At 39.6% G+C, this 24193-nt stretch overlaps 2 protein-coding genes across 2 annotated transcripts in view; both read left to right on the top strand.

Moving 5' to 3' along the window:
- Window positions 1-895: 895 nt before the first annotated feature.
- On the top strand, window positions 896-16736 carry NUP43 (nucleoporin 43). Its single transcript, XM_027551810.1, has 8 exons — window positions 896-1086; window positions 1392-1514; window positions 2300-2377; window positions 3363-3543; window positions 5354-5489; window positions 8453-8604; window positions 10796-10918; window positions 13998-16736. Exons 1-8 carry the CDS (start codon window positions 967-969, stop codon window positions 14225-14227), a joined length of 1143 nt encoding a protein of 380 aa, XP_027407611.1. The 5' UTR covers window positions 896-966; the 3' UTR covers window positions 14228-16736.
- Window positions 16737-20927: 4191 nt separating this feature from the next.
- The window catches only part of LATS1 (large tumor suppressor kinase 1), a 39161-nt gene continuing 35895 nt past the window's right edge, over window positions 20928-24193 (top strand). The window contains exon 1 of the mRNA XM_027551808.1: window positions 20928-21304. The gene's annotated coding sequence lies outside the window, so the exon portion shown is untranslated. The remainder of the gene's footprint in view (window positions 21305-24193) is intronic.

Below are 24193 nucleotides of genomic sequence, written 5' to 3'. Positions count from 1 at the left end.
AAATTCCACCATTAGACTGGACCCCGGCTTTGCTGCTATCAGCTATGCAAGACACTGAGTGAGAAACTGGCAAGGAACATTGCCAGTAGAATCCAACTTGCTGACTCCTAATCAGAACGGAGACTGGAAGGATCCAGTCATCATTTAGTCCCAATAAACTTTTAAGGAAGGAAACAAAGCTATGTAAAGACATTGATGCTACTGCGTCAGAAACAATGCTCAAATTTTAGTTCTAGCCAGACCCTGGCAAATGCGGTGTCTATGTAAGTATATATATATATATATTTCCAATCCAAAATATACTTATATATTAACTATTTCGTGGGATTCTGCGATAATAACCGAAGCAGCATTCTTTACTTCAATATTGGGAATAAACTAGTCAGTTTGGGACTCAAAATTGGAACTGGGGGTCTTCAGAATTACAACTCCAGTTTCTGACAGTGTGTGTTACCATTGAAGAAAAGTACTTGCTTGGGGGGAGAGGGAGGGAGAGGTTTTTAATAATACATTGGTACGTTAATGGACGTATTTCCAGGAGAATTTAAGGGTTTTTAATCTTTTCTATGCGCGGTGAAATGCAAGCCTGCTTAGGTGTGGCTGCTAGCTCGTTTCTCTTGCATTGCTTTTATTTTGTTTTTGCTCTTAAATTTGTCTTTACATTACAAATTCTTTTGCGCCAATGTATTGTCTCGGTGTTCCTATACCGATTTTGCAGATGGTCCTACAGCACAAGGACTGGCATGCTTTTGCCTTGGTTCAGAGCCGCCTTGATGAGGAAGGCCGTCGCATCTTCTTCGCGTTTGGGGCCGGGTTGTTCGTTCCCGCACTGCCGACGGAGGAGAATTGGCTCTCTGCAGCCACCGTCCCTCATAAGGTCCGGTCCAATCAGGGCTCAGCGAGAAGGGGCGGGACTGAGTGGCACGCCCTGTACTTCGTGCTGTGCCTGCCTGGGTTCCTCTCAGCATGGAGGAAATTTATGCTAAGTTTGTGTCACAGAAAATCAGCAAGACTCGTTGGCGACCATTACCTCCAGGGAGCCTGCAGACAGCGGAGACTTTCGCCACGGGCTCTTGGGACAATGAGGTACCCCTGCGCCCGGCCTGGAGTCCCTGCTATCTCCTTCCTTCCAGGAACCGCGCCCCCGTCAGCCAGCGCGCGAACTCCTGTTTCGTAGCTCCTAACGCGGTTCTCTCTACCGAATGCACATCTCACGCTCGGTCGCCTTATATCTGAGAGCCATCAGTGGCCTCGTTTCTTGTGTTTTTAATGATTATTATGCCGTCTGCCCGGGATACTTTTAAAGCAGGGTTGATTGAAGGCAGTGCACATTTCAATTTCGGGGAGTTTGACGTATATTTCATCTCAAAATGAAATTTTCTGCTTTTCAGGAAAATTATGTTTCAATGTGGTCTATTGGAGATTTTGGAAACTTGGATTCTGATGGAGGATTTGAAGGAGACCATCAATTATTGTGCAGTATCAAACATCATGGTGATGTAATGGATTTACAAGTACGTCTGTTGTAATATCCAAGAGCTAACTTTTAAAAAATTGAGAGTAATACATTGAGAGATGTAAAGGACCTTACAGTTTGTCTAGTCTTACCCCGGGTTTACAAGAACTTGAATTCTCTGTAGGTTATGATTTGCCATGTCATATAGCTGGTTAGGGGAAGGGGATGTGAAGTTAATCGTAGCTTGTTTGTTTAATTGACCATCTACTATGTGCCAAGCTGTGTTTACATAAGTTAATTTCATTCTCATGGAATGCTGGTGAATCAAGTATTGTTATCTCTCATGAGAAAACTAAAATATTTTGAGCATGAATTATATGACAAATACTATGCAAGGCACTTTACATGTTTTTGCTTTTTGAATTCTCGTTTTACAAGTTTACCAAGACTTGGAGAACTTGGCCAAGGTTTCAAATCGGGTAATAAGTGGTGGGAATGGAATTAAGTTTTCAAATTCTGATCTGTAAGACTTCAGAGTCCCTGCATTTTCTTCTGTGGAAAGCTTCCTGACCCTGGGAATTATACTTTCCTAAACCTTTATGGTAGTTGTACAAAATTAAATCAATTGTAGATGAACAGGTTTAGGGGGAAAAAATTATTGTTGTTTATTCTTTATGAAAATACTTTTATTTGTATAGCAGTTTTGACTTTGGCATTTTATTTGCTTAGCATTTGTAGGTTCTTTGCATTTTAAAATGGTTACACTGCTAATTGAGTTAGATAAATGGGCTTCCGCCCTGCTGACATTTATGAATTTATAACATGCAGGAATTTTCTGTTTAGTTTTTGGACCAGGAAAGAATTGTAGCTGCTTCATCGACAGGATGTGTGACAATTTTCCTCCACCATCCAAATAACCAGGTAAAGAATTTTTCTTTGAAAACTCAGTTTGCATTTTAATTATTTTTAGGAAAGCTTAAAGAGGCTGTACTTAATAGTGACAAATAATAAAGTTTTATTGTCTCAAAAACTATAAAAAGGATGGGGAAATGTCATTGTATTACCCATCTTTTAGTTGACTAATTCTAGAACCATTTTTGTGTGAACTTTCATTGAAATTGGGTAACTCTTCAATTTTCTTAGGTTCCATGTAACAATATGGTATTCTGGCAAGTAATTTTCCTGTAACTCTCTTTTAAGATCCTCTGGTTTTCTGAAGAAAGAGCACTTTCTAGCTCAGACATCATGAGAGGGAGCAGGAACAGCTACTTTGCTTCTGTGAACAGAACCGAGGTTTTAATTAGAAGGAAAGACACACTATATGAAGGCTTGACATTTTTTCTATGCCTTTCTTATATGTCAAAGGCTAAGAGTGCTGACCTTTAGAGCATAGTGGTAAGGGTAGTCCTTTAAAATGGGCCCACTTGAAGTTAACAGTTTTAAGTTGCTGGAAGAGAATGCTTATTTAGATTTGGATATTAATAAAGGTCATCTTACTAATAGGCATGCTTAGTAAGTATAAGACCCAGATCTAGTTAAACGTTATTCTTAATAGAGTCATCTGGAAAGCCCTGCAGAGATTTCTCTCTTCAATGTAGATCAGTTCCCTTAAGAATTTGGAGTTGTCTTTGAACACATAATTACCTGATACTTAAAAACTGTTTCTTTAGTTTGAGATAAGTTTGGAATATTATTAAACAGTGTTTCTTTGGAATCTAATCTGGTGAATACAGAGCTTTAATGGAAGTATTTCCTAGACCTTAATACTTTGAAATACAAAGGGAAAAGAGTACTGTTTTTCTAGAAAGGTATGAAACAAAGTTTTAAAATAATAGCGTAGTTGGGGAAAGTGCTAATTTTGGGGAGCTTTGCTTTAATTAATCATAGCCTCATTTCTGACACCTAGACTCTGTCAGCCAGCCAGCAGTGGACAGCAGCTCACTACCACACGGGTCCGGGCAGTCCTTCCTGTAGCAATGCACCATGCACAGGTGTTGTGTGCAACAACCCAGAGATTGTCACAGTTGGAGAAGATGGTCGGATAAATCTCTTCAGAGCTGATCACAAGGAAGCTGTAAGAACTATAGGTAAGAAAAATTATCTTTCTTTGGTCTATCGTATAGTAATTGAGCACTGCCCATGTGCAATGCCAGGGGTTTAATGTTTGAGGGATTTAGAAATATACAAAGCAGAATCCCTTTATCAAGATGGTATGTTGATAAGGCCTGTATGAAGGACTGAGTAGAAGAAAGAGAAATTTATGGGGAGGATGGTTGGAAGGAATTATCGGATAAAGAATTGAGGGGCAGGGCAATTCATTTAATCTAGATTCTAGACCATAAATAATACTGAGAAGTGGCACACCAGATAAAGGGAATAGCATAGAGGCGGGGTAAGGCCATTCAGAGAATGACAGAAAGTGTAGTTTGACCTGACTTTAGATATTTGGAGAATTGAGAGATGAAACAAGAAAGGTAGATTGCAGTCAGGTTGTGAAGAATCTAATACACTTTATTAGGTAGACAGCTAAGGAGCCATTGAAAGTTTTTGAGCAAAGGGGTAATGTACCCACGTCATGTTTTAGAAGGATTATTTAGTGCAGTGGTAGTGGTTTAGTTGCTAAATCATGTCTGACTAGTGTAGTAGTTCTCAACCATATTTTGCACAGACTTGCCTGAGGAGATTTTTAACAGCCCATCACCCTAGACCTCTTGAATTAGAACTTCTATGGATTGAGCCCATGAATCAGTTTTTTGTATTATTATTATTTTAGTTCTGAGGAATACCATTTGTTTAGCTTTGAAAGACTGCCGGCCTGGTGACAGTTGGGAGGAGGGTCACAAAACAAAAGTCTTTAAGTATATACTAAATAAAGATGTATAAGCTTAGACACACTAGAAAAAACAGAAGGAACATTAAGGCAAACAGGAAGAACATGGCAGAAGAGAGAGCTGATAAGGATAAAGATGAATCGATTTGAGATGAGTCAGCAGAATAATACAGGGTCAGAATGAGCTCTGTAGGAAGCTGTGGTGTTTGGCCCAACAGAATGGAGGTTCTGGGTAAAGCAGTTGAGTTCAGGTGCTCTTTGCGACCCCATGGACTGCAGCCCGCCAGGCTTCCCTGTCCATCACCAACTCCTGGAGCTTGCTCAAGCTCATATCCATTGAGTCAGTGATGCCATCCAACCATCTCATTCTCTGTCGTCCCCTTCTCTTGCCTTCAATCTTTCCCAGCATCAGAATCTTTTCCAGTGAGTCAGTTCTTCACATCAGGTTGCCAAAGGATTGGAGCTTCAGCTTGAGCATCAGTCCTTCCAATGAATATTCAGGACTGATCTGCTTTAAGATGGACTGGTTTGATCTCCTTGCAGTCCAAGGGACTCTCAAGAGTCTTCTCCAACATCACAGTTCAAAAGCATCAATTCTTCAGCACTTAGCTTTCTTTATAGTCCAACTCTCACATCCATACATGACTAGTGGAAAAACCGTAGCTTTGACTAGATGGACCTTTGCCGGCAAATAATGTCTCTGCTTTTTAACATGATGTCTAGGCTGTCTAGGGTGAAGCAGTGGTGGGAGATAAAATTGGATTATAAAGAAACTTGAACAGCTGTCTCAGACATGGAGGGTAGTACTCTTAAGTGGAAATAGAGAAATATATGAAAACTTAGTCCTCAATTTGGAAAACAGTTCAGATGTCCTGTGAGTAATATAATTTTTCTATCAAAGGAGAGTCCATTTTAACATATGTTCCTATATTTTTCCATAAAAATAAAATTGTGACTTATTTAAAATTTCACTTGTAATTTTTCAGTCAACAGAGGGAACGCTGTTTAAGATATTCATGGAAAAGTGGTGCCCTGTTAACATACACTGTGGTTTTCTTAATTTACAGACAATGCAGATAGCAGTACACTCCATGCTGTAACCTTCCTTCGAACTCCTGAGATCCTTACAGTAAATTCAATTGGACAGTTAAAAATATGGGATTTTAGACAACAACGAAATGAGCCCACACAGATATTATCACTGTAAGTTTTGATTTGTAATTTCAGTAGTGTAAAGCAAATTTGTTTGATTATTTGTAGCAACTGACTTTATAAACTATATTGTATTTCAATTGCATGTTAAGAGTAATTTCTGATTAACTTTGATAAAGCAAATACAGTTGACCCTTGAACAATATAAGCATTAGAGTCACTGACCCTCTATAAACACGAAAATCCATGTATACTTTATAGTTGGCACTGTATATACCAGGAATCCTCTGTACCGAAGGTTCCACCTTCCCAGATTCAACCAACCTTAGATCATGTAGCAATGTATATTTACTACTGAAAAATACTCATATGTAAGTGGACCCATGTTGTTCCAGATCAATTGTGTAATTTGATGGGCTTGATAATACCTTCAGATCAGATCAGTCGCTCAGTCGTGTCCGACTCTTTGCGACCCCATGAATTGCAGCACGCCAGGTCTCCCTGTCCATCACAACTCCCGGAGTTCACTGAGACTCACGTCCATCGAGTCAGTGATGCCATCCAGCCATCTCATCCTCTGTTGTCCCCTTCTCCTCCTGCCCCCAGTCGCTCCCAGCATCAGAGTCTTTTCCAAGGAGTCGACTCTTCGCATGAGGTGGCCAAAGTACTGGAGTTTCAGCTTTAGCATCATTCCTTCCAAAGAAATCCCAGGGCTGATCTCCTTCAGAATGGACTGGTTGGATCTCCTTGCAGTCCAAGGGACTCTCAAGAGCCTTCTCCAACACCACAGTTCAAAGCATCAATTCTTCGGCGCTCAGCTTTCTTCACAGTCCAACTCTCACATCCATACATGACCACAGGAAAAACCATAGCCTTGACTAGACGAACCTTTGTTGGCAAAGTAATGTCTCTGCTTTTGAATATGCTATCTAGGTTGGTCATAACCTTCCTTCCAAGGAGTAAGCATCTTTTAACTTCATGGCTGCAGTCACCATCTGCAGTGATTTTGGAGCCCCCAAAAATGAAGTCTGACACTGTTTCCACTGTTCCCCATCTATTTCCCATGAAGTGATGGGACCAGATGCCATGATCTTCGTTTTCTGAATGTCGAGCTTTAAGCCAACTTTTTCACTCTCCTCTTTCACTTTCATCAAGAGGCTTTTTAATTCCTCTTCCCTTTCTGCCATAAGGGTGGTGTCATCTGCAGATCTGAGGTTATTGATATTTCTCCCGGCAATCTTGATTCCAGCTTGTGTTTCTTCCAGTCCAGTGTTTCTCATGATGTACTCTGCATATAAGTTAAATAAACAAGGTGACAATATACAGCCTTGACGTACTCCTTTTCCTATTTGGAACCAGTCTGTTGTTCCATGTCCAGTTCTAACTGTTGCTTCCTGACCTGCATACAGATTTCTCAAGAGACAGGTCAGGTGGTCTGGTATTCCCATCTCTTTCAGAATTTTCCAGTTTATTGTGATCCACACAGTCAAAGGCTTTGGCATTTGACAGGAGTCAGGGAGCAAGACCATCCCCATGGAAAAGAAATGCAAAAAAGCAAAATGGCTGTCTGGGGAGGCCTTACAAATAGCTGTGAAAAGAAGAGAAGCGAAAAGCAAAGGAGAAAAGGAAAGATATAAACATCTGAATGCAGAGTTCCAAAGAATAGCAAGAAGAGATAAGAAAGCCTTCTTCAGCGATCAATGCAAAGAAATAGAGGAAAACAACAGAATGGGAAAGACTAGGGATCTCTTCAAGAAAATCAGAGATACCAAAGGAACATTTCATGCAAAGATGGGCTCGATAAAGGACAGAAATGGTATGGACCTAACAGAAGCAGAAGATATTAAGAAGAGATGGCAAGAATACACAGAAGAACTGTACAAAAAAGATCTTCACGACCCAGATAATCACGATGGTGTGATCACTGATCTAGAGCCAGACATCCTTGAATGTGAAGTCAAGTGGGCCTTGGAAAGCATCACTACGAACAAAGCTAGTGGAGGTGATGGAATTCCAGTGGAGCTATTCCAAATCCTGAAAGATGATGCTGTGAAAATGCTGCACTCAATATGCCAGCAAATTTGGAAGACTCAGTAGTGGCCACAGGACTGGAAAAGGTCAGTTTTCATTCCAATCCCAAAGAAAGGCAATGCCAAAGAATGCTCAAACTACTACACAATTGCACTCATCTCACATGTTAGTAAAGGAATGCTCAAAATTCTCCAAGCCAGGCTTCAGCAATATGTGAACCATAAACTTCCTGATGTTCAAGCTGGTTTTAGAAAAGGAAGAGGAATCAGAGATCAAATTGCCAACATCGGCTGGATCATGGAAAAAGCAAGAGTTCCAGAAAAACATCTATTTCTGCTTTATTGACTATGCCAAAGCCTTTGACTGTGTGGATAATACCTTACTGCATTTAATAAATACTTGTAGTATTGATCAGAAGTTTATATTTTCTTTTTGAAGTGTATATTATTTAATGGGGAACTTATTTTTCCTCATCAGGTGATCCAATTAATAGTGAAATAATACACTCTAGATGTGATTGGGAGAAAAATACAGTCCAAGATACTTTTTCTAAGCAGAAATACCCTTTCTATGTTTGCAGCCTTCTCTAGATAATAGTATGTGTCAAACTGAAAAATATATATGTAAACTAAGCATTAAATAAGACAGAATAGAAGTAAGGAGTATGCTGTTTATGTTGATATATAATGTTTTTTAAAAGCTAAGAAATGGAAATTTTTGCATATCTTACCATCAAATTTTCTTATTCCATATGTGTCCAAATTGAAGAGAGAATGAATAACTCCAGCCTTTAATTCCCCCTCAGAATTCTAGTATTTAGAGGTATATTTAATGTAATCAGGTTTTTGACATGGTTTAAGTTTAGCCAGTAGCCCTAGCCACAAAATTATCATTTAGTTACTGGGATGAAACTTGTTTCATGGGTTATTCAATGATAAATTATACTTTATCACTGTTTGAAGTCATTGTATTTCCCATTAAAGGACTGGTGACCGAGTGCCACTCCACTGTGTTGATCGACATCCCAACCAGCAGCACGTTGTAGCTACTGGCGGCCAGGATGGAATGTTGAGTATTTGGGATGTTAGACAAGGTACAATGCCTGTGTCTCTACTAAAGGCTCATGAAGCTGAAAGTAAGTGTTGTGAAGATACATTAAGTTTTTGGTGGCTGAGCTATACAACATAGTGTTAGCAAATTTCCATAAATGATACATATGGATCATTCTACAGCAGAACTTTTGACTGAATTGTGTAAGTTTGTAATAATTAACTCCTTTCTTATTTGACATTTACATTCTTTAATTTATGTTTATTATACATAAAACTGTAGTGATTATCCATATGTGTTTATCTTTATGTGCTTATTTTTTAGGATAATTTTTAGAAATAGAATTGATGAGTCAAAAATTTGGCATAATTTTAAAGCTGTGATTCATGTTGACAAATTGTTCTACGTAAAAATAATAACCAGTTTATATTGTCATACCCAGTATGTCAGAATGTACTTTTCCCATGCAAAATGTAGGTTGTTGTTTTTAATATTTGCCAGTCTGTGTGTTCTTCAATTTATTATTATACCTTTTTTTTTTTCTTTTAGCAAGAACAAAAGATATAGGCTCTTGCCTTTTTTTGTTTGTCTTTTGATTTTAGTGGAGATGTTTTGGCTGAACAGATGTTTTATCACCACAGGTCAGGGTGGGTTATAGTTTTAAATTCTGTCTTGGGAAAAGTTGGTATTAATGCTTGAATAAAAGTGTAGAAAAGCAAACATTATACCAGTATTGTAACTTCGAAGCTAAAGTTTCACATTATTAATACTTGGGGAAGATTATTAGTTTTTAAGATTATATATGCTATGCTATGCTATGCTATGCTATGCTAAGTCGCTTCAGTCGTGTCCGACTCTTTGCAACCCCATAGACGTCAGCCCACCAGGCTCCGCCGTCCCTGGGATTCTCCAGACAAGAATACTGGAGTGGGTTGCCATTTCCTTCTCCAAAAATTATATATAAGAAGCAAATAAAAACTGTTTCCCTCTTCTAGGTAGGGCTATGTGGGGTGGGGGGCGGGGAGAGGGGGGAATAAATAGGGTATGCATCACATTCTGTTGTTGCTAACCCAGTAGTAGTTAGAATTATAAAGTTTCAAAGCTCTTCTCACCAGCCTATTTTTAAATACCAGCCTTTATTGTTAAGCAGAACACACTAGTGGCTTGTAATGTATTTCAGTTCATCTTGACTCTTGGCTAGAGGTTTGTTTTCTAATTGGAAAGTATATAAATACATAAGTATCTCGATTTGGGCAGTCTTCAATGGCTCTATTAGGCTCTTCTGTTTTACTTTGTTTTAGTGAAACAGCATAAATGTACTTTACACAGGGACTCACCCAGAACACATTCTTTTCCAGAGGAAGGTCACCTTTTTGTTCTGCAGCATGTTTAATTGTGGTAACTGTCAGAATGAAAATGCCAGCTTGCAAACATGTGCCTTGCACTTTTTATACTACACTCTGGGTGCTTTCTAAGCCTACCTAACCCAGAATCACAGAACCGTTGCTTACAGACTACTTTTTTTACCTTCATGCTGCAGATACCTTCCTGAGGAGTCCTGGCCAGTCCTTGGTTCCCAGGTGTCTGTTGGCACACAAAGTTCCCTTAATGTTGAGAGCTTGAGGAGCCCCTAGTCCTAAGTTGGCTTCTTAAAAGTCCTTCATCTGAAACTGGATCCAGATTCTTGAAGCCTTTCCAGGTTTTGGCTTGCTGAGAGCTAGTTGCTATTTCTGTGATACAGAGCAGAGTCTTGGCATGAGCCAAAATTGGACTCTGCCTCTTAGAACTTCATTTGTATACTGCTTTTATGGTCTTCCCTCTCCCTTTCCAATAATAAAGCCTTCAAATATTAATGACATAGGAATTTAAAATAAAAGAACTTAACAATTTTCAAAAAATCTTTTCAGAATTATCCCACTGTCATTGGGTTAGCCAAAACTTTGTTCGAGTTTTGCCATAAATTGGTATGGAAAAACCTGAACACACTTTTTGGCCAACCCAATACTTTTCTATGTAAAAAAGCAGTAGGTCAGATGACTAGCATTTATTTTCATTCATTTGCTGGCCCAATACACAAGTAGATTTACTTGACGTCTTTATCCTATCTACGTGTTTCAGCCATTTGGAGCATTATATTATGCCTTCTCTTTGACACTGAAGCCTTTGATTTTATCACAGGCTTAGAGTTTGAAGGTATGTGATGGAGGTTAATGGATGATATGCCTAGAGGTAGTGTTTTGATGTTGGTTTAACTAACCTTGGTTCTTATCTCATAGTGTGGGAAGTTCACTTTCACCCATCCAACCCAGATCATCTGTTCACTTGTTCTGAAGATGGATCTCTCTGGCATTGGGATGCCTCCACAGACGGACCTGAGAAGTCATCACTCTTTCACCAAGGTAAAATGTTTTAATGAAGATTCTTTTGGGCAACTTTAGATTATATTTTGATACACCAAATGAGAAATAGTCATATTTTTAACATTAAGGAGTGACAGAAGGTTTCCTTTCTCTGGCCTCAGAGTAAATTTTAGTATCACAGGGCGTGAAATTTATCAGCTACTGACCGCTATACTGCTGACGACTAGAAATGCTATTAGCTGGCTAACTTTGTAAGTACATTGTTGTGGGCCCTCATGCCACAGAATAGGCACTGATCACTCTCCTATATTACATTGTCAAAGGTGTATGACAAGACAAAAGTTGATCCTTTATGTATTAAGGTACTGGTTTCTCAGAATAAAAGGCTTTGTCTCCTGATTAAAGACAGAGGTAAGTAAAGGTTGGACTTCCCAGGTGGCGCTAGTTGTAAAGAACCTGCCTATCAATGCAGGAGACATAAGAGGTGCGGGTTCAATCCCTGGGTTGGGAAGATCCCCTGGAGGAGGGCATGGCAACCCACTCCAGTATTCTTGCCTAGAGAATCCCATGGACAGAGGAGCCTGGTGGGCTACTGTCCGTAGGGTTGCAAAGAGTTGGACACGACTGAAGCGACATAACACAAGTAAAGGTCATCCAGAAACTATACACTTAAAATTAAAAAGAATTTTTATTTTCACTTTTGGTGTTTTCTAAGCTTCCTGTTTTTGAGCTTGTCTATGACTGCAAACTTTGTTCATTCACTCAGCAAATGTTTATGAAGTGCCATGTGCTAGGTACTCTTCTAGGTGTTAGAGCCCATGACAGGGAGCAGAAAAGCCTCAAGGCACGTAGAGCAAATATTCCAGTAGACAGTAAGTCAGTAGATGATGTTTCAGTAAAAGTCCAAACAGAAAAGCAGAAACTATCCTGGATTTAGAAGGAATTGTTTTCATGTGTGTTGGGCTAGAAGAACAAAAGGGAATGGAAGGGTTGCTGGAAGAGCAAATAACAAAAAGGAGGAATGTCCAGAAATGAACAGTTGTTAATAACCTCCACTGCCCTGTTAGAAGTACTATCAGAGTTGGTTCTGGATCAGCAGAAAAGGTGCCACCTCAGCTGGGGCTGGAATCACTGTGTTGTTGTCAGAAACCTGGAGCTTTTCCCCACCCCCACCCTACTCCCCACAGCCTCTCTGCCTTCGTCACCCACGATAGTTATCTCCCACGCGCAGGGTTCACCTGGAAGGCAGATGGCAAGGGAGCCTGGAAAAAGGAATTCATTCCTACAGTACATAGTAGAGCACAGCAAAGTAGCAAAGGAGACAGAGCAAAACGGAAAAGAACTGGATCAAATACCCTGATGACCATGCAGAAGAGTAAAGAGAGTAGGATGATAAAAAAAAATTAATTGGGGAGGGGCCGCTTGGCAGAGGAGAGAAGATCTGAGCAGAAACCTGAAGAGATGAAAGTACCAGTCACAGGCAAGCATTCCAGGTAGAGGAAACACCAAATTCCAAAGGCCTGAGACTGAGAACAGAAAAGAGCCAGTGTGGCTGCAGTTCAGCAGGCAGGAGGGGGAGTAGATGGTGAGAAGGAGCTGAGGAGCAGGACTCGGCAGACTGGGAGCAGGAGTTGAGATTTCGTTCTGACGTGACTGAAAGCCACTGGAGAATTTTGAGCAGGGAAGTGGGGTGATCTGTCTTATGTTTCCAAACAACCACTTTAGCAACTATGGGAAGAGGGTTGGAAAAGTGGAAGCAGGGGGACCAGGAGACAGACTTTGCACAGTGATTCTAATGTTCATTTTCACAGTATTCAAGAGTAATATTGGAGCAGTAAAAGGTAAACAGAAACTAAGAAGGAAAAGTCCAAAACTTCTCCAGAAAAATTCTGGAAAAGTATGGAATGTGCAGAGCATGGAGTATGCCTGTGCTAATAACTTCATGTATGGAGAAACTAATAGTTTTATTAGTTTCTAATAAATACTCAGGAGTAGCTAAGCACTTGGTTTTTTATTTCTTCTTCTAGCCCCACCATCTTGCGTTTGAGATTTTATAGTTTGAAAAAGGCTGGTTAGATTGGAAATAGTCATTTACTGTATCCTGTGTCTGGTATTGCAATGAACAGTATTAGACACTGTGAAAAAGTAAAATAATCTATACAACCTGCTCTTAAGGAATACTTAGTTTTAATTTAGGAGAAGGGGCCAAAGAAAGTTAAATCATGATATAAGAAATGTTGCAAATAGTAAATTATTAGGGGTGCATACAAGTGCTGAGGGTTCCAGGAAAGAAAAAAGCATGAACCAGAGTCATCTTGACAGACTTCTCAGAAAAGGAAGTTGAGCTGGGCTTTAAGAATCAGCAAGATTTAAACCCACTAATTTTTAAACTTCAAGGTATCAGAGACTTTGCCTTGTATTCCCAGCACTTAGCACCGAGCCTGGCATATAGTAGGTGTCAGCCATTTATTGAGAGTAAATGAAATCTGTCTTTATTTGATCTGGCAAAAAGTAGAAAGAAAATTTGAAATGAAGGCTAAAACTGAAATAATTCTATGTTAAATGCAGAGCACTGTCAGAGATAAAAGTTTATAATTTGGTAGTGTTCTAAAAGTCTACTTTTAAGAATATTTACCTAAAATAAATGCAAGAATAAAAGGAGATCTACAGCAAGTTGATTATATTTTTAGAAATATGTATTTTTAGAAATACATCCAGAAATTTTCTCGTGATCACTTCATTTTTTGATTATCTAACCGTTTAGGTTTCTACATATTATCTACATCTATTCTACTTGTCCTCTAGCCATTTTGCTACATTTCTGAGACTTTCCATTAAAGTATAAATAGGAAGACAAGGTCAAAATTAATCTTGTGCTTTGCTGAAGAGTTCAAGTTTGAAAGCCATGTTATCCCATGAAAATTTGAGTGTTTAATATCACTGACTTAGAAGCTTTTGGTCAAAAATGGTGATGTGTTATAATGGAATCATCAGCCTGTTATTCTTGAGAGTTAAAACAAGTTTATATCATTACATTTTTTAAATATTAGAATTTCAGAGATTTACTAGTATAAAATTGATCTTGAACAGTGTTTTCCCATTTTCTTTTTTTTCCCAGGAGGAAGAAATAGTACTTTTTTGTCTCATACCATTAGTAACCAAGCTAATGTTCACCAGTCTCTTATAAGCTCCTGGCTCAGCACTGATCCTGCCAAAGATCGTATTGAAATCACAAGCTTGCTTCCTAATAGGACCTTGTCTGTGAACAGTCTGGATGTTTTAGGTCCTTGTCTTGTTTGTGGAACGGATGCAGAAGCAATTTATGTTACTAGACAGCTTTTTTCATGAAGATACTAAAAGATTTCAGGTAAAACATACAGTTACAGCCTTTCAAATGCCAATTTCTGTGCAAATTTTTGTTATTGGAAAATGTGAAATTTGCAAGGGGAACATCCGTAAACTATTGTTAATGTTGATGCCCAGTTTGTTAGTTGAATATTGCTCTAACAGTTGCTGGAGTCTGATTGATGACCCATGGCAAAAGAATTGAAATATGTGGCGGAACATCAGAGGGATCCTTGTTCTGATGAAAGCACTGCCTTCAGCACCATTCTAGACAGCTCATGGAACCAACTCTCCATTTTTGATGTTGTAGGGCTTAATAATGTCAAACCACCAACAGGTTCCTTTCCTTTTTATCAGCAGTATGTGGGGTATGATATGTCCCTCCCTGGTGACATTTTTCAATACTAGTATTTATTCTCTTTACTGCAAGTAGTTCTTCAGTCCTTCAACATTTTATTTCCTTAATAATTTCAGTAAACTTTCTTCAGTAAGAATTGAGTAGAGCAAAAATGACAGTTTTTGGTAGTGCTCAAATTTTTTTTAAGGTGAAAATGTTTTGATGGGTTCCTTTATTAGAATGGGTTTGAATAGAACTCTCCTTAGACCCAGCTTTGTTTCTCTTGAAAAAAGACAAAATACATTTTTCATAAGGATTTTTGCTTTTATATAGTTTTTTACACCATAGTTGAAAATTGCTGAATTGGACATTGTGCAATAAAATAGGATTTGACATTGGTAAGTGAGCCAGCTTCCAACTAAAATTTGAGAGGTAACATGTATGAGACTAGTATGATGATGTGATAGGAGTAAAGAGTTTTGCCATCCTTATCTTTAATGTTAATGATGACCTAACATAGAATTTTGAGACAGTTTTATGATACTGTCTTTCCAAAGTTTGTTAAGAGTAAATGCATCATTGAATTGTAAAGACCTTAATGAAAGATCACTCCTGTTACACAGGAAGTTTCTGTTTATTTACTTTACAATTCCAACAACAGATAATTACAAGTTTTTGTCTTTCTGGCCCAATAAATATGTTCAGTTTTTTTATGTTGACTTATTCTCAGGATTTTGGGGGTTTGAAGTTTTTTTTGTTTACATTTTAAAATAGAATATATATATATATGCATTTGTTGTTCTGTATATATATATATATATATATATATTTGGCTCAAAAAATAATTGACTAAAGATATTTAGTAACTCTGAATTCCAAAGAATTGAAGAAGGAAAAAAAATGTTGCTGATAGGAATTTTTAATCAGTTTCTAGTTTTATTGCTGGGGCTAGTTTTTAAAACTTTGTTATTACAAAAGCCATTCATTACAGAAAAAGCAGTCAAAAGAAAAAGTACCAATAATCTCAAACAGACATAGTTCTTTTCATACCACTTTGTATCCATTAATGTAAATAATTTTTCATAAAAAATGAAATATACATGTTATATTTGTGAATGCACATTCTCTCGCAGTAAAAACATGGATTCAGTAATAATATACCTAAGAATTGTCCTTTTGACTTTATATTTCCGTTTATATGAATACCTTGCAGCAGCCTAAGCTGCAGTGTCCCTCTCTTCACTCAGTAGAGGCATCCTCCCATTCCACTTGGCAGGTCAGCATCCTTGCTTTGAATGGGCTCAGAGTTGATCCTCATTCCTGGGAGACCCTGGCTCCCAAGTGGCACATTTTCCATGTACAGTGAATGGAAAATGCTTTGTGCCTCTGATTTAATCATATTACCTGCTGCTGAAAAGCTGAAGGTTTCATGAATGCTGTTGGCACCCTTCTCAATTTCCAGCAGTAATGTAAATAATTTCTCTTGATTGTTATAGTAAATAATCGGTAGAGGGAGGGAACCAGACATTTAGGGTTAGCATACTAGCTTGGACTGGAAACAAGTTTGAAGTTTGAAGCTTTGATTTGATTTAAGGGTATTTGTAACCATAAGCAAAAGAAAGTACATTTGAATAGTGTCACATTTTCTATCAGTTGATGAGTTCTGCCAGATGTAATAAGAAACATAAGCTTTATGTAGTATAAATAAAACCCTAATTTATGAATGTGTTCATTCTCACTGCTTTCATTCATGAAAACTATCAAATAGTTTCTTTTGAGGACTCTAGGATCTCCAAGGTGAACAATATCTTTGAGGGCATCTCCAACCTAAACTTAATCATCACATCCACAGATTCCCAACAAAAAATTTTCATCCAGCCTCTACTTGAAAATACACGATGATGAAGTCTCCCGTTTCCCAGTGTAGCCTCCTCATTTGACAGCTGTAAGTGATATAGCATATGGCAAGGTTTTAATGTGTGAGTGGGGTCCTAAACAATCCTATAAAAAAGGTAGAATCATTATTGTGGGTTAATGAAATGATCATGTGAACCTACTGTAGGTTCACTATGAGACAAAACCAACCACCAATCATTTTATGGAATTTCCATTGTGTTGGGGTGCTTTACTATAAGTTTCCACTAAATAAATGAATTTTCACATACTGAACTGAAACTTGCTTCCATTTGTCTTCTTTACTTGGGAGCCACGGAAAGCAAATTTAATTTCTTTCATCATATATTCAGATATTCAAAACTACATATTGTAGCTGCTTTGGGGTAAACTTTTAAAATCTCTTCAGTGGTTTCTTGTGGGCAGGGTTCCCTGTCCCACCTTTTTTGCCCTTTTTGGCTAAATCCAGCTTACCTTTCTGAACTCCTTTTAGGTGTCATTTTCTTGAGAAACCCTTCGCTGGCCTCTTTAACAATCTGGGCTAAATTGTACTCTGCATCAAAAGCCCATTGTGCAGAGCTTGTACTGTGCTTACTGCCCTCTGCTGAGCAACCTGTCTCCCTCTACTGGACCATAAGCCCAAGAACAGGGCCCATCTCTGAGTTGTTTAACACAATATCTGATAATAGTAAGCCCTGAATCAGTCTGAACTAAATTAAATTCACAATTATGTTTTCCCTTTTTAAAAAAAAAATGCCTCATTTGCCAAAGACCACCATTAAAGTGTGACTTCCAAAATGAATACTTCCCCAGTGGTCTCTGCCTTGCTAAGAGTATGACAGAAATCTATCTTGGTTCTGGGTACAATATTCCTTTGTAGTGGCTGTCTCAGCCTTTTCTCACTATTTTGATACTTGTTCAATTAGACTGCTAATTTAACTTACACCTTTAATTTTTCACACCTGATACTCCGTAAACCATACTTCCCTAAAGTTAACACCAATGGTTTTGATTCTTGCAATGGGTACATCCTTCCTGGTTAAGAAGACAAATGTTATTTCACTTTAGGAAAGAGCTAATGATCACCTTTCAGTCCTTTCTGCAGAAGCTGATCATTTTAGAATTGCCCAGCATGCTTGCTGCACCTTCATTCCCTTGGGTTAAATGGACTGTAATGCTTAGGCACACTCCTAGAGTCTTCCCAAGTATCAGTGATACGTGAGTCATTAGTATTCAGCTGCAGTTGTTGAAATATTTGTAAACCAGCCTGATTTTTGACATTCAGCCCCATTCATTTATCTTGTTCACAAGGCTACTGTGAGAAAAACACCTGTGCTATAGCCATCCTATAGCACATTTGAATCATCCTATCCAAATTTTAGCATAATTGAAAAATTCCTTGTCCCTTGAGAATAACACTCTATTTCACAGTATTGTGGAAACATCATCCATTTAATAATCCATTCTAGAATCTTGTCTAAGAAGCATACTAAGTTCACTAGTGTATAGTTTATATCAAGCCTTCATTTAAGCTTATGAGATCAAGATATCTAGCTCAGACTAGTTAGATGATCTGAAGCAGTAGATGTGCTCTTGTTTTACAGAAATGAAATCTGAGTAGACCCAAATTATGATATGCAACTGTTAAACTATTTCATTGGTATCATTCTGAACCACAATTAACATTTAAGTGGCAATACAGAATAAAAGAACTAACAGACTACAGTCTCAGTGGTAAAGAATCCACCTGCAGGAGACACAGGAGACTCCGGTTTGATCCCTGGGTTTGGAAGATCCCCTGGAGGAGGAAATGGCAACTCCAGTATTCTTGCCTGGAAAAATCCCATGGACAGAGGAGCCTGGCGCCCTACAGTCCATAGGGTCGAAAAGAGACAACTGAGCATGCACACACATACTCGACTACAGTCATCTTAGCATCAAAACATTTTCAACACTTCACTATGTTAGAAGAGAAAGCCACAAAGGAGGTGGGGGTGAGAAGACAGAATTAGGGAGAAGAGACTAAAATCTAGCTGATCAGGTAAAAAATTTTAATTATAAACAAACTGTCATCACTGGACTTTGGGAGAAGAACGGTTGACAGCCCAACATAGCCATCAGATATGCATCAGTTTTCAAAACAATTTTTGTACAGGCCATGGAAATAAGCTGAAGTTAATACCAGACTGTAAAATACTAGCTGCAACAAATCAAAACACAGACCTTACTCCTGCATAGTATGGAACCAAAATTTCTTAGCTAGAGATCCTACAAGCAAGGATACCTCAGTAGCAACGAGCACAACTCAAGCCCAGATTTAGTTTCTAACAACATTCTCCCAATAAAACGAACCAAGACTTCTTGGAGGGCGAGAAATAAACCAGGTAGTTTAGAGCATTTTGCAGTGCCAGAAATTGAGAAAGTTTTTGTTGTTGTTTTTGATTTTTTAAGCCCACAAGGATGGGAGTATGTCACAGGGACACAGCAGTTAACTGGAAGAGCTCTTAACAGCCAAAGCTGGAAAAATTTGATCAATTTTAAAAACTCCGAAGCTATTAAAGAAATATCCATGAGTTCCACATTGATAATGTTTGAAAAAAATTGGAGAGACAAATCTGCTCAGAATTCCAAATAATTTACCTAGATTCTCTGCTCTCAAGAAGGTGGAACACAATTCTCCACTCAGGCCTGGCATGCTGCGGTTCATGGGGTCACAAAGAGTTGGACACGACTGAGCGACTGAACTGAACTGAAGAGAATATGGCTACTCACAGTTCAGAAACTTCCCCTAAGATATTATGAACTGGGAAGGCCTGTGTTCTCAGGACCACAGTGCTCTGCAGACTTCTTCCACGTGTGCTGCCTCTGTTCCTATAATTACCCAAGTATGACATTTGGCCCCTTACATTTTGTTGATAAAAACAAAATGAGACAACTTACTCTACATAAAATATACAAACAACAAGGGTTTGCTGTATAACACATGGAATTACATTCAATATCTTGTAATAACCTATAATGGAAAATAATCTGAAAAATATATACATTTAGAACTGAATTACTGCTGTACACACGAAACTAGCACAATATTGTAAATCAACTACACTTAACAACAACAAAAGCAAAATAACCTTCCACGAAGCATTGAAGAACTGAATAGGCCAAAGCTGGACCAAAGGTTTTCCATCACAAAAAGACCTTCAAACACAATGGCATGTATTGTCATTCTTAGACTCTAACACTCCTAGGAGGTACTTCCCTTGTCTTTCACTTCTACCACCTCCCAGTCTCCGCCACTTTTCATCTTGGTGGTTGGTTCTTCTCTCCTGAGCACTCCCTTTCTTCTTTCCCTGGTCTTTTCTCCCTCGGCTTCACAGGAATAAACCTCTTAATATAGAGAGAAATTTCCTGAGCTCCTTGAATTATCCTGGAGTGTTTCCCAAAGACAGTAGTTTTCGGAGAAATCCACCTTTAGGTTTAGAGAAATGAAGAACTTAAGTTCTGAGGGTTGGTGACAGGTGACAAGGTTCAGAGGGCAGTCTGCTCTTTCAGATACATAATCCTACAGAGGGCAAACAGGCCCCTAAACATATTAGATTCACACTAGTCACAGAATGTTGAGGCTGAAAGATACCCTGCAGGTTACCTAGTTCTCGAGTTGAAAACAGTTAAGACCTAGAGCCACTTTGGGTCATATCTTCTACAGACTCTGTGACTGTGGAATATAGATTTTCAACCAACCTCTCCTGGAATGTAATCTTTTAACAGAGTTTAACAGAGTTTTAACAGAGTTAAACAGAGTAGCCAACAACGAATTGAACATCAGAAAAAAAGAATTCTTAAATACAGTTAGTCTCCTCTAGTTAAAAAAGAATGAGATATTTGAAAATACTAACTGTGTATATTTTCTAGAAGCAGAATTGGCAAAGGAGCTCTGTACAATGGGTGGAAAGGACCTTTAAACATAAACTCAATGATCCTATCTGAAACTTTAATTCAATCTAACAAATAAAGCCTCTTCTCGCAGTCATCATTATCCCAATTACAGCAATAATGACTTCCTCTTCTACCGATTCGGTTGGCCGATCAAAATCTCTAAACTCCCTAGTCTGTCCCGGTTCAAGAATATATTAATCCGGCTGATTCAGCAAATTCTTAAACTCGCCGATTTACTCGGGGAAAGTGCTAAGCAAAATTCTAGTTATTTCAAAGTCTCTAGAAATCTTGAATCCTGAACTTCCAGAGCTAGGTTTCAGAGGGCAACTCACTGCTGTTTCCTTCTGAGAAATAAACTCCTTCGGATACGCATCTTTTATTCTATATTCGGCCACAGAAAGAGCTCATATAATAAAACAGAGACACTGAAATACTTGAGTGGGCTTGGGAGGAGGGAGCCTGACGCCAGCAGACTGGGCGAGTCACCTGGGCAGCGCCAGGCGGGGGCGACGCAGCTGGCGGACACGCAGACTAGCGGGCGACCGCAGAGGGAGGGAGGCGGCAGGCGGCGCGCTCGCTCCCCACCACCCGGCGGGCAGAAGCCCCCAGTCCTCGGCCCCCGCGCAAGCGACGCCGGGAAATGCCCACATCCGGGAAACCTGCAAGGGAGTGCGGCGGCGGTGACACCGAGTGAAAGGCAAAATGGCGGCGGCGGCGGTGGCCTGGTGCTGAAGGGAGAGCCAGGTCCCCGCGACCTCCGCGACGGGCCGCGCTGGCCCGCGGCAGCCCCCCGGCGCCTCTGTCCGCCCTGCCCCCTCGGGGATACTTAGGGTCCCCGGGAAGGGCTCCGGCTGCCTCGGCACCCGCCCTCGGGCCCGTGGCCGCTGTCCAGGAGCCCCGCTGTCCGCCTGCAGGTAGGTCCGAGGCTGGCGTAGCGGGTGGGGCGCACTCTCTCCTCCAGAGCCGGAGTTGGCGGGGCGGTGGCCGTGGGGGCCCACGCCCATCCCCGCTGGCGGGGGTCCAGGGGCTGCTGTGGGCGTGCGGGCCGCGGCGGCCGGTGCGGGCCCGATTTGGCTGGTTGCACGGACCTGAGAGGAGCCCTGCCCTGGGGAAGGGAGGCTTGGCCGCGCCCGGGGCTGCAGGAAGAGCCCCGGGCTTTGCGGCCTTGGAGGTTCAGGTTAGGCTGGGAGAGACCTGTGCCGCTGGAGGCCTTGCGCGGACTGTCTTCCCTCGCCCCTCCACCCTTATCCTCAGCGCGCTCGGGTCGGCGGTATTTAGGAAGGAGGGAAAAGCGAAAGGTGGTTCTGAAGGAAATGTGCAGCAAAAGAGCCACGGTTCTTTCATCCCAGAGGAACCAGATGCTATATACCTTGAACAAATGCTGCGAACTTATGTTTACAATCCTCTGTAAATAAGGTACTGTACATAGTTGGAAGGGGTAGGAGAGCTGGAGGGATCATTACGGAGTAGGAGTATGTATATAAACACAGAAAAGGAAGGAAAGGAAATTAAGGGGACACTGTTTAGTATAACTTCAAAAAGAATTTGTGTCACAAAGAATGACTCTCAGATGACTTGATTTTACTCCATTCTCTCCAATTGAAAGTTGTTTTCTTCAGTTGAAAGTACTTCTCTGAGGGAGCAAAATTTAATGTCTCTTGACCAGTATGTTCATATTACTCAAAATATAACGTCGGGTAGAAGTTATTCATAGATCTGGTAAGAAATAAGTATAATCTCACACACAAATAATATTGTTTCACTCCAATCTGGGAAATGGATTTGAATCAGAAGCTTATCAGGCCTTTATGGATTATATATTGGAGATTAAGAAATTTTTTTATCACATTAACTCCATGTGGAAGAAGAGGTAGGACTCTTATCATTGGAATGAATATTCTCTGCTAAGGTGTCTACATTTGTGATTTAATAAGTTGACAGACGGGTAAAATGAGCTTGTTGATTTTCTAAGGCAGTGGAGGAATTTGACTGATTTAACAGTAAAAGAAATAGCATTGTGTTCCCCTGATCAGCTGCTACTGCAAGAAACTAGATCATGGTACGTGCCAGAGAAGGCACATTTTTTGTGTGCTTGAATATTTATTGAATATGACTTGGCAGTCTTCAAAAGCAAATAACAAATGCTTCTGCTACATATTTTTGCTATGATACATAGATTTCCTTCTGTAGGTTCTTCGGTTTTTGTTTTTTAAGTTTTTGTTTGTTTATATTTCTGGTTGTGCCCGCAGGCTTTCTCTAGTTGTGGAGAGCGGGGCTGCTCTGTAGTTGTGGTGTGCAGGCTTCTCATTGTGGTGGCTTCTCCTGTTGGGATTCTAGAGCATGGGCTTCAGTAGTTGTGGCGCTCAGGCTTAGTTGCTCTGCAGCATTTGGAATCTTCCTGACCAGGGATTGAACCTGTGTCCCCTGCATTGGCAGGTGGATTCTTATCCACTGTACCACCAGGGAAGTCCCTGTGTTTTTGTTTTTAATGCTTCGTCTTGTTACTCTGCATAAATGTAGAATTGGAATAGTTTCCACTCTGATGATTTAGTTTTCCTTCTAGATATTATGTTTAGATTAATGGGGGATTTTTGTTGACTGCAAAGTAATTTAGTCATTGGTCAACATTTTTATCAAGTATAAATGGCAATCCTTTTTCATCATGAAGATAAAATATAGTGATTGTTTTCACTTTTGATAAGTTAGTTCTTAGAAAGTGAGTTGGAGAAAACGTCATCAATATGCAGAGATTCTTGAATATTGCTGTATGAGCAGCTGAGGCTTTGCTGCTAAGATGGTACATATTACTGTTGCTGTTCTCGTAACTGATTTAGTCAAAGTATGGAGACATGCTGTCTTTTTATAAAACTAATTCCACCTAAGGTAACACTTTGAAATCTCTTGGTATAATGGCATCTATACTTCTTTTAAGCTGGACAAGGTATCAGTGATGTTTTTTGAGACTTACACTTATACTTTTTTTTTTTAATAAATGTGATAATTTATTTTAAAAGGAAGAAATCTAGGGCACATCATTGTTAATGCAGTCCTTTTATCCCTGGAAAATGGAACTCATACTAAGCTTTGAATCTCAGGGGGAAGGGTATGGGGGGAGCTCATTTTGTTCTTTGTGTACATCAGAAAACTCTCTTAGCAAGTTGGACTTTCAAGTGTTGGATAATGGGATAGTAGGAACAGTTATGATCCATAAGTTTGTTTTTAAAAAAAAAAAACAAAAAACCTCTAATTTTGTATTGGGGTGTAGCCAGTCACCAATCTTGAGATAGTTTCAGGTGAACATCGAAGGGACTCAGCCATTCATATACATGTATCCATTCTCCCCCAAACTCCCCTCCCATCCAGGCTGCCACCTAACATTGAGCAGAGTTCCATGTGCTACACAGTAGGTCCTTGCACATTTGATCAAGGTCTGAACTTTCTAAGAAATGGAGGTTTTGTCTGTCCAGTCTAACAAATTGAAGAATTCCTCAGAGAATGTGAATCATAATCCCTTAGGAAGATGTAGGTATGATAAAAAGAGCCCTGGACTGGTTCAGGTTATGGTGAGTCCATTTCTAGCATGACTTCCAGCTGGCTATATGATCTTAGGCAGGCCACTTTACCTCTCTGGATCAATCTTCTCATCTGAAGAATACACACACACACACACACACATATATATATATATTCCCAAGACATCTTATGCTCTTGTGATTTAGCAGGAAAAATAAGTTTTATTTGACTGTGCAAAGTGTGTTCAGATAGGATAACAACTAACATTTCAATAAAAACTTCATGAAGGA

The sequence above is a fragment of the Bos indicus x Bos taurus genome, chromosome 9 (genome assembly GCF_003369695.1).
Source record: "Bos indicus x Bos taurus breed Angus x Brahman F1 hybrid chromosome 9, Bos_hybrid_MaternalHap_v2.0, whole genome shotgun sequence".
Lineage (NCBI taxonomy): Eukaryota > Metazoa > Chordata > Mammalia > Artiodactyla > Bovidae > Bos > Bos indicus x Bos taurus.
Note: the sequence above shows the minus strand (reverse complement) of the source record. Positions and strands in the feature narration are given on the sequence as shown.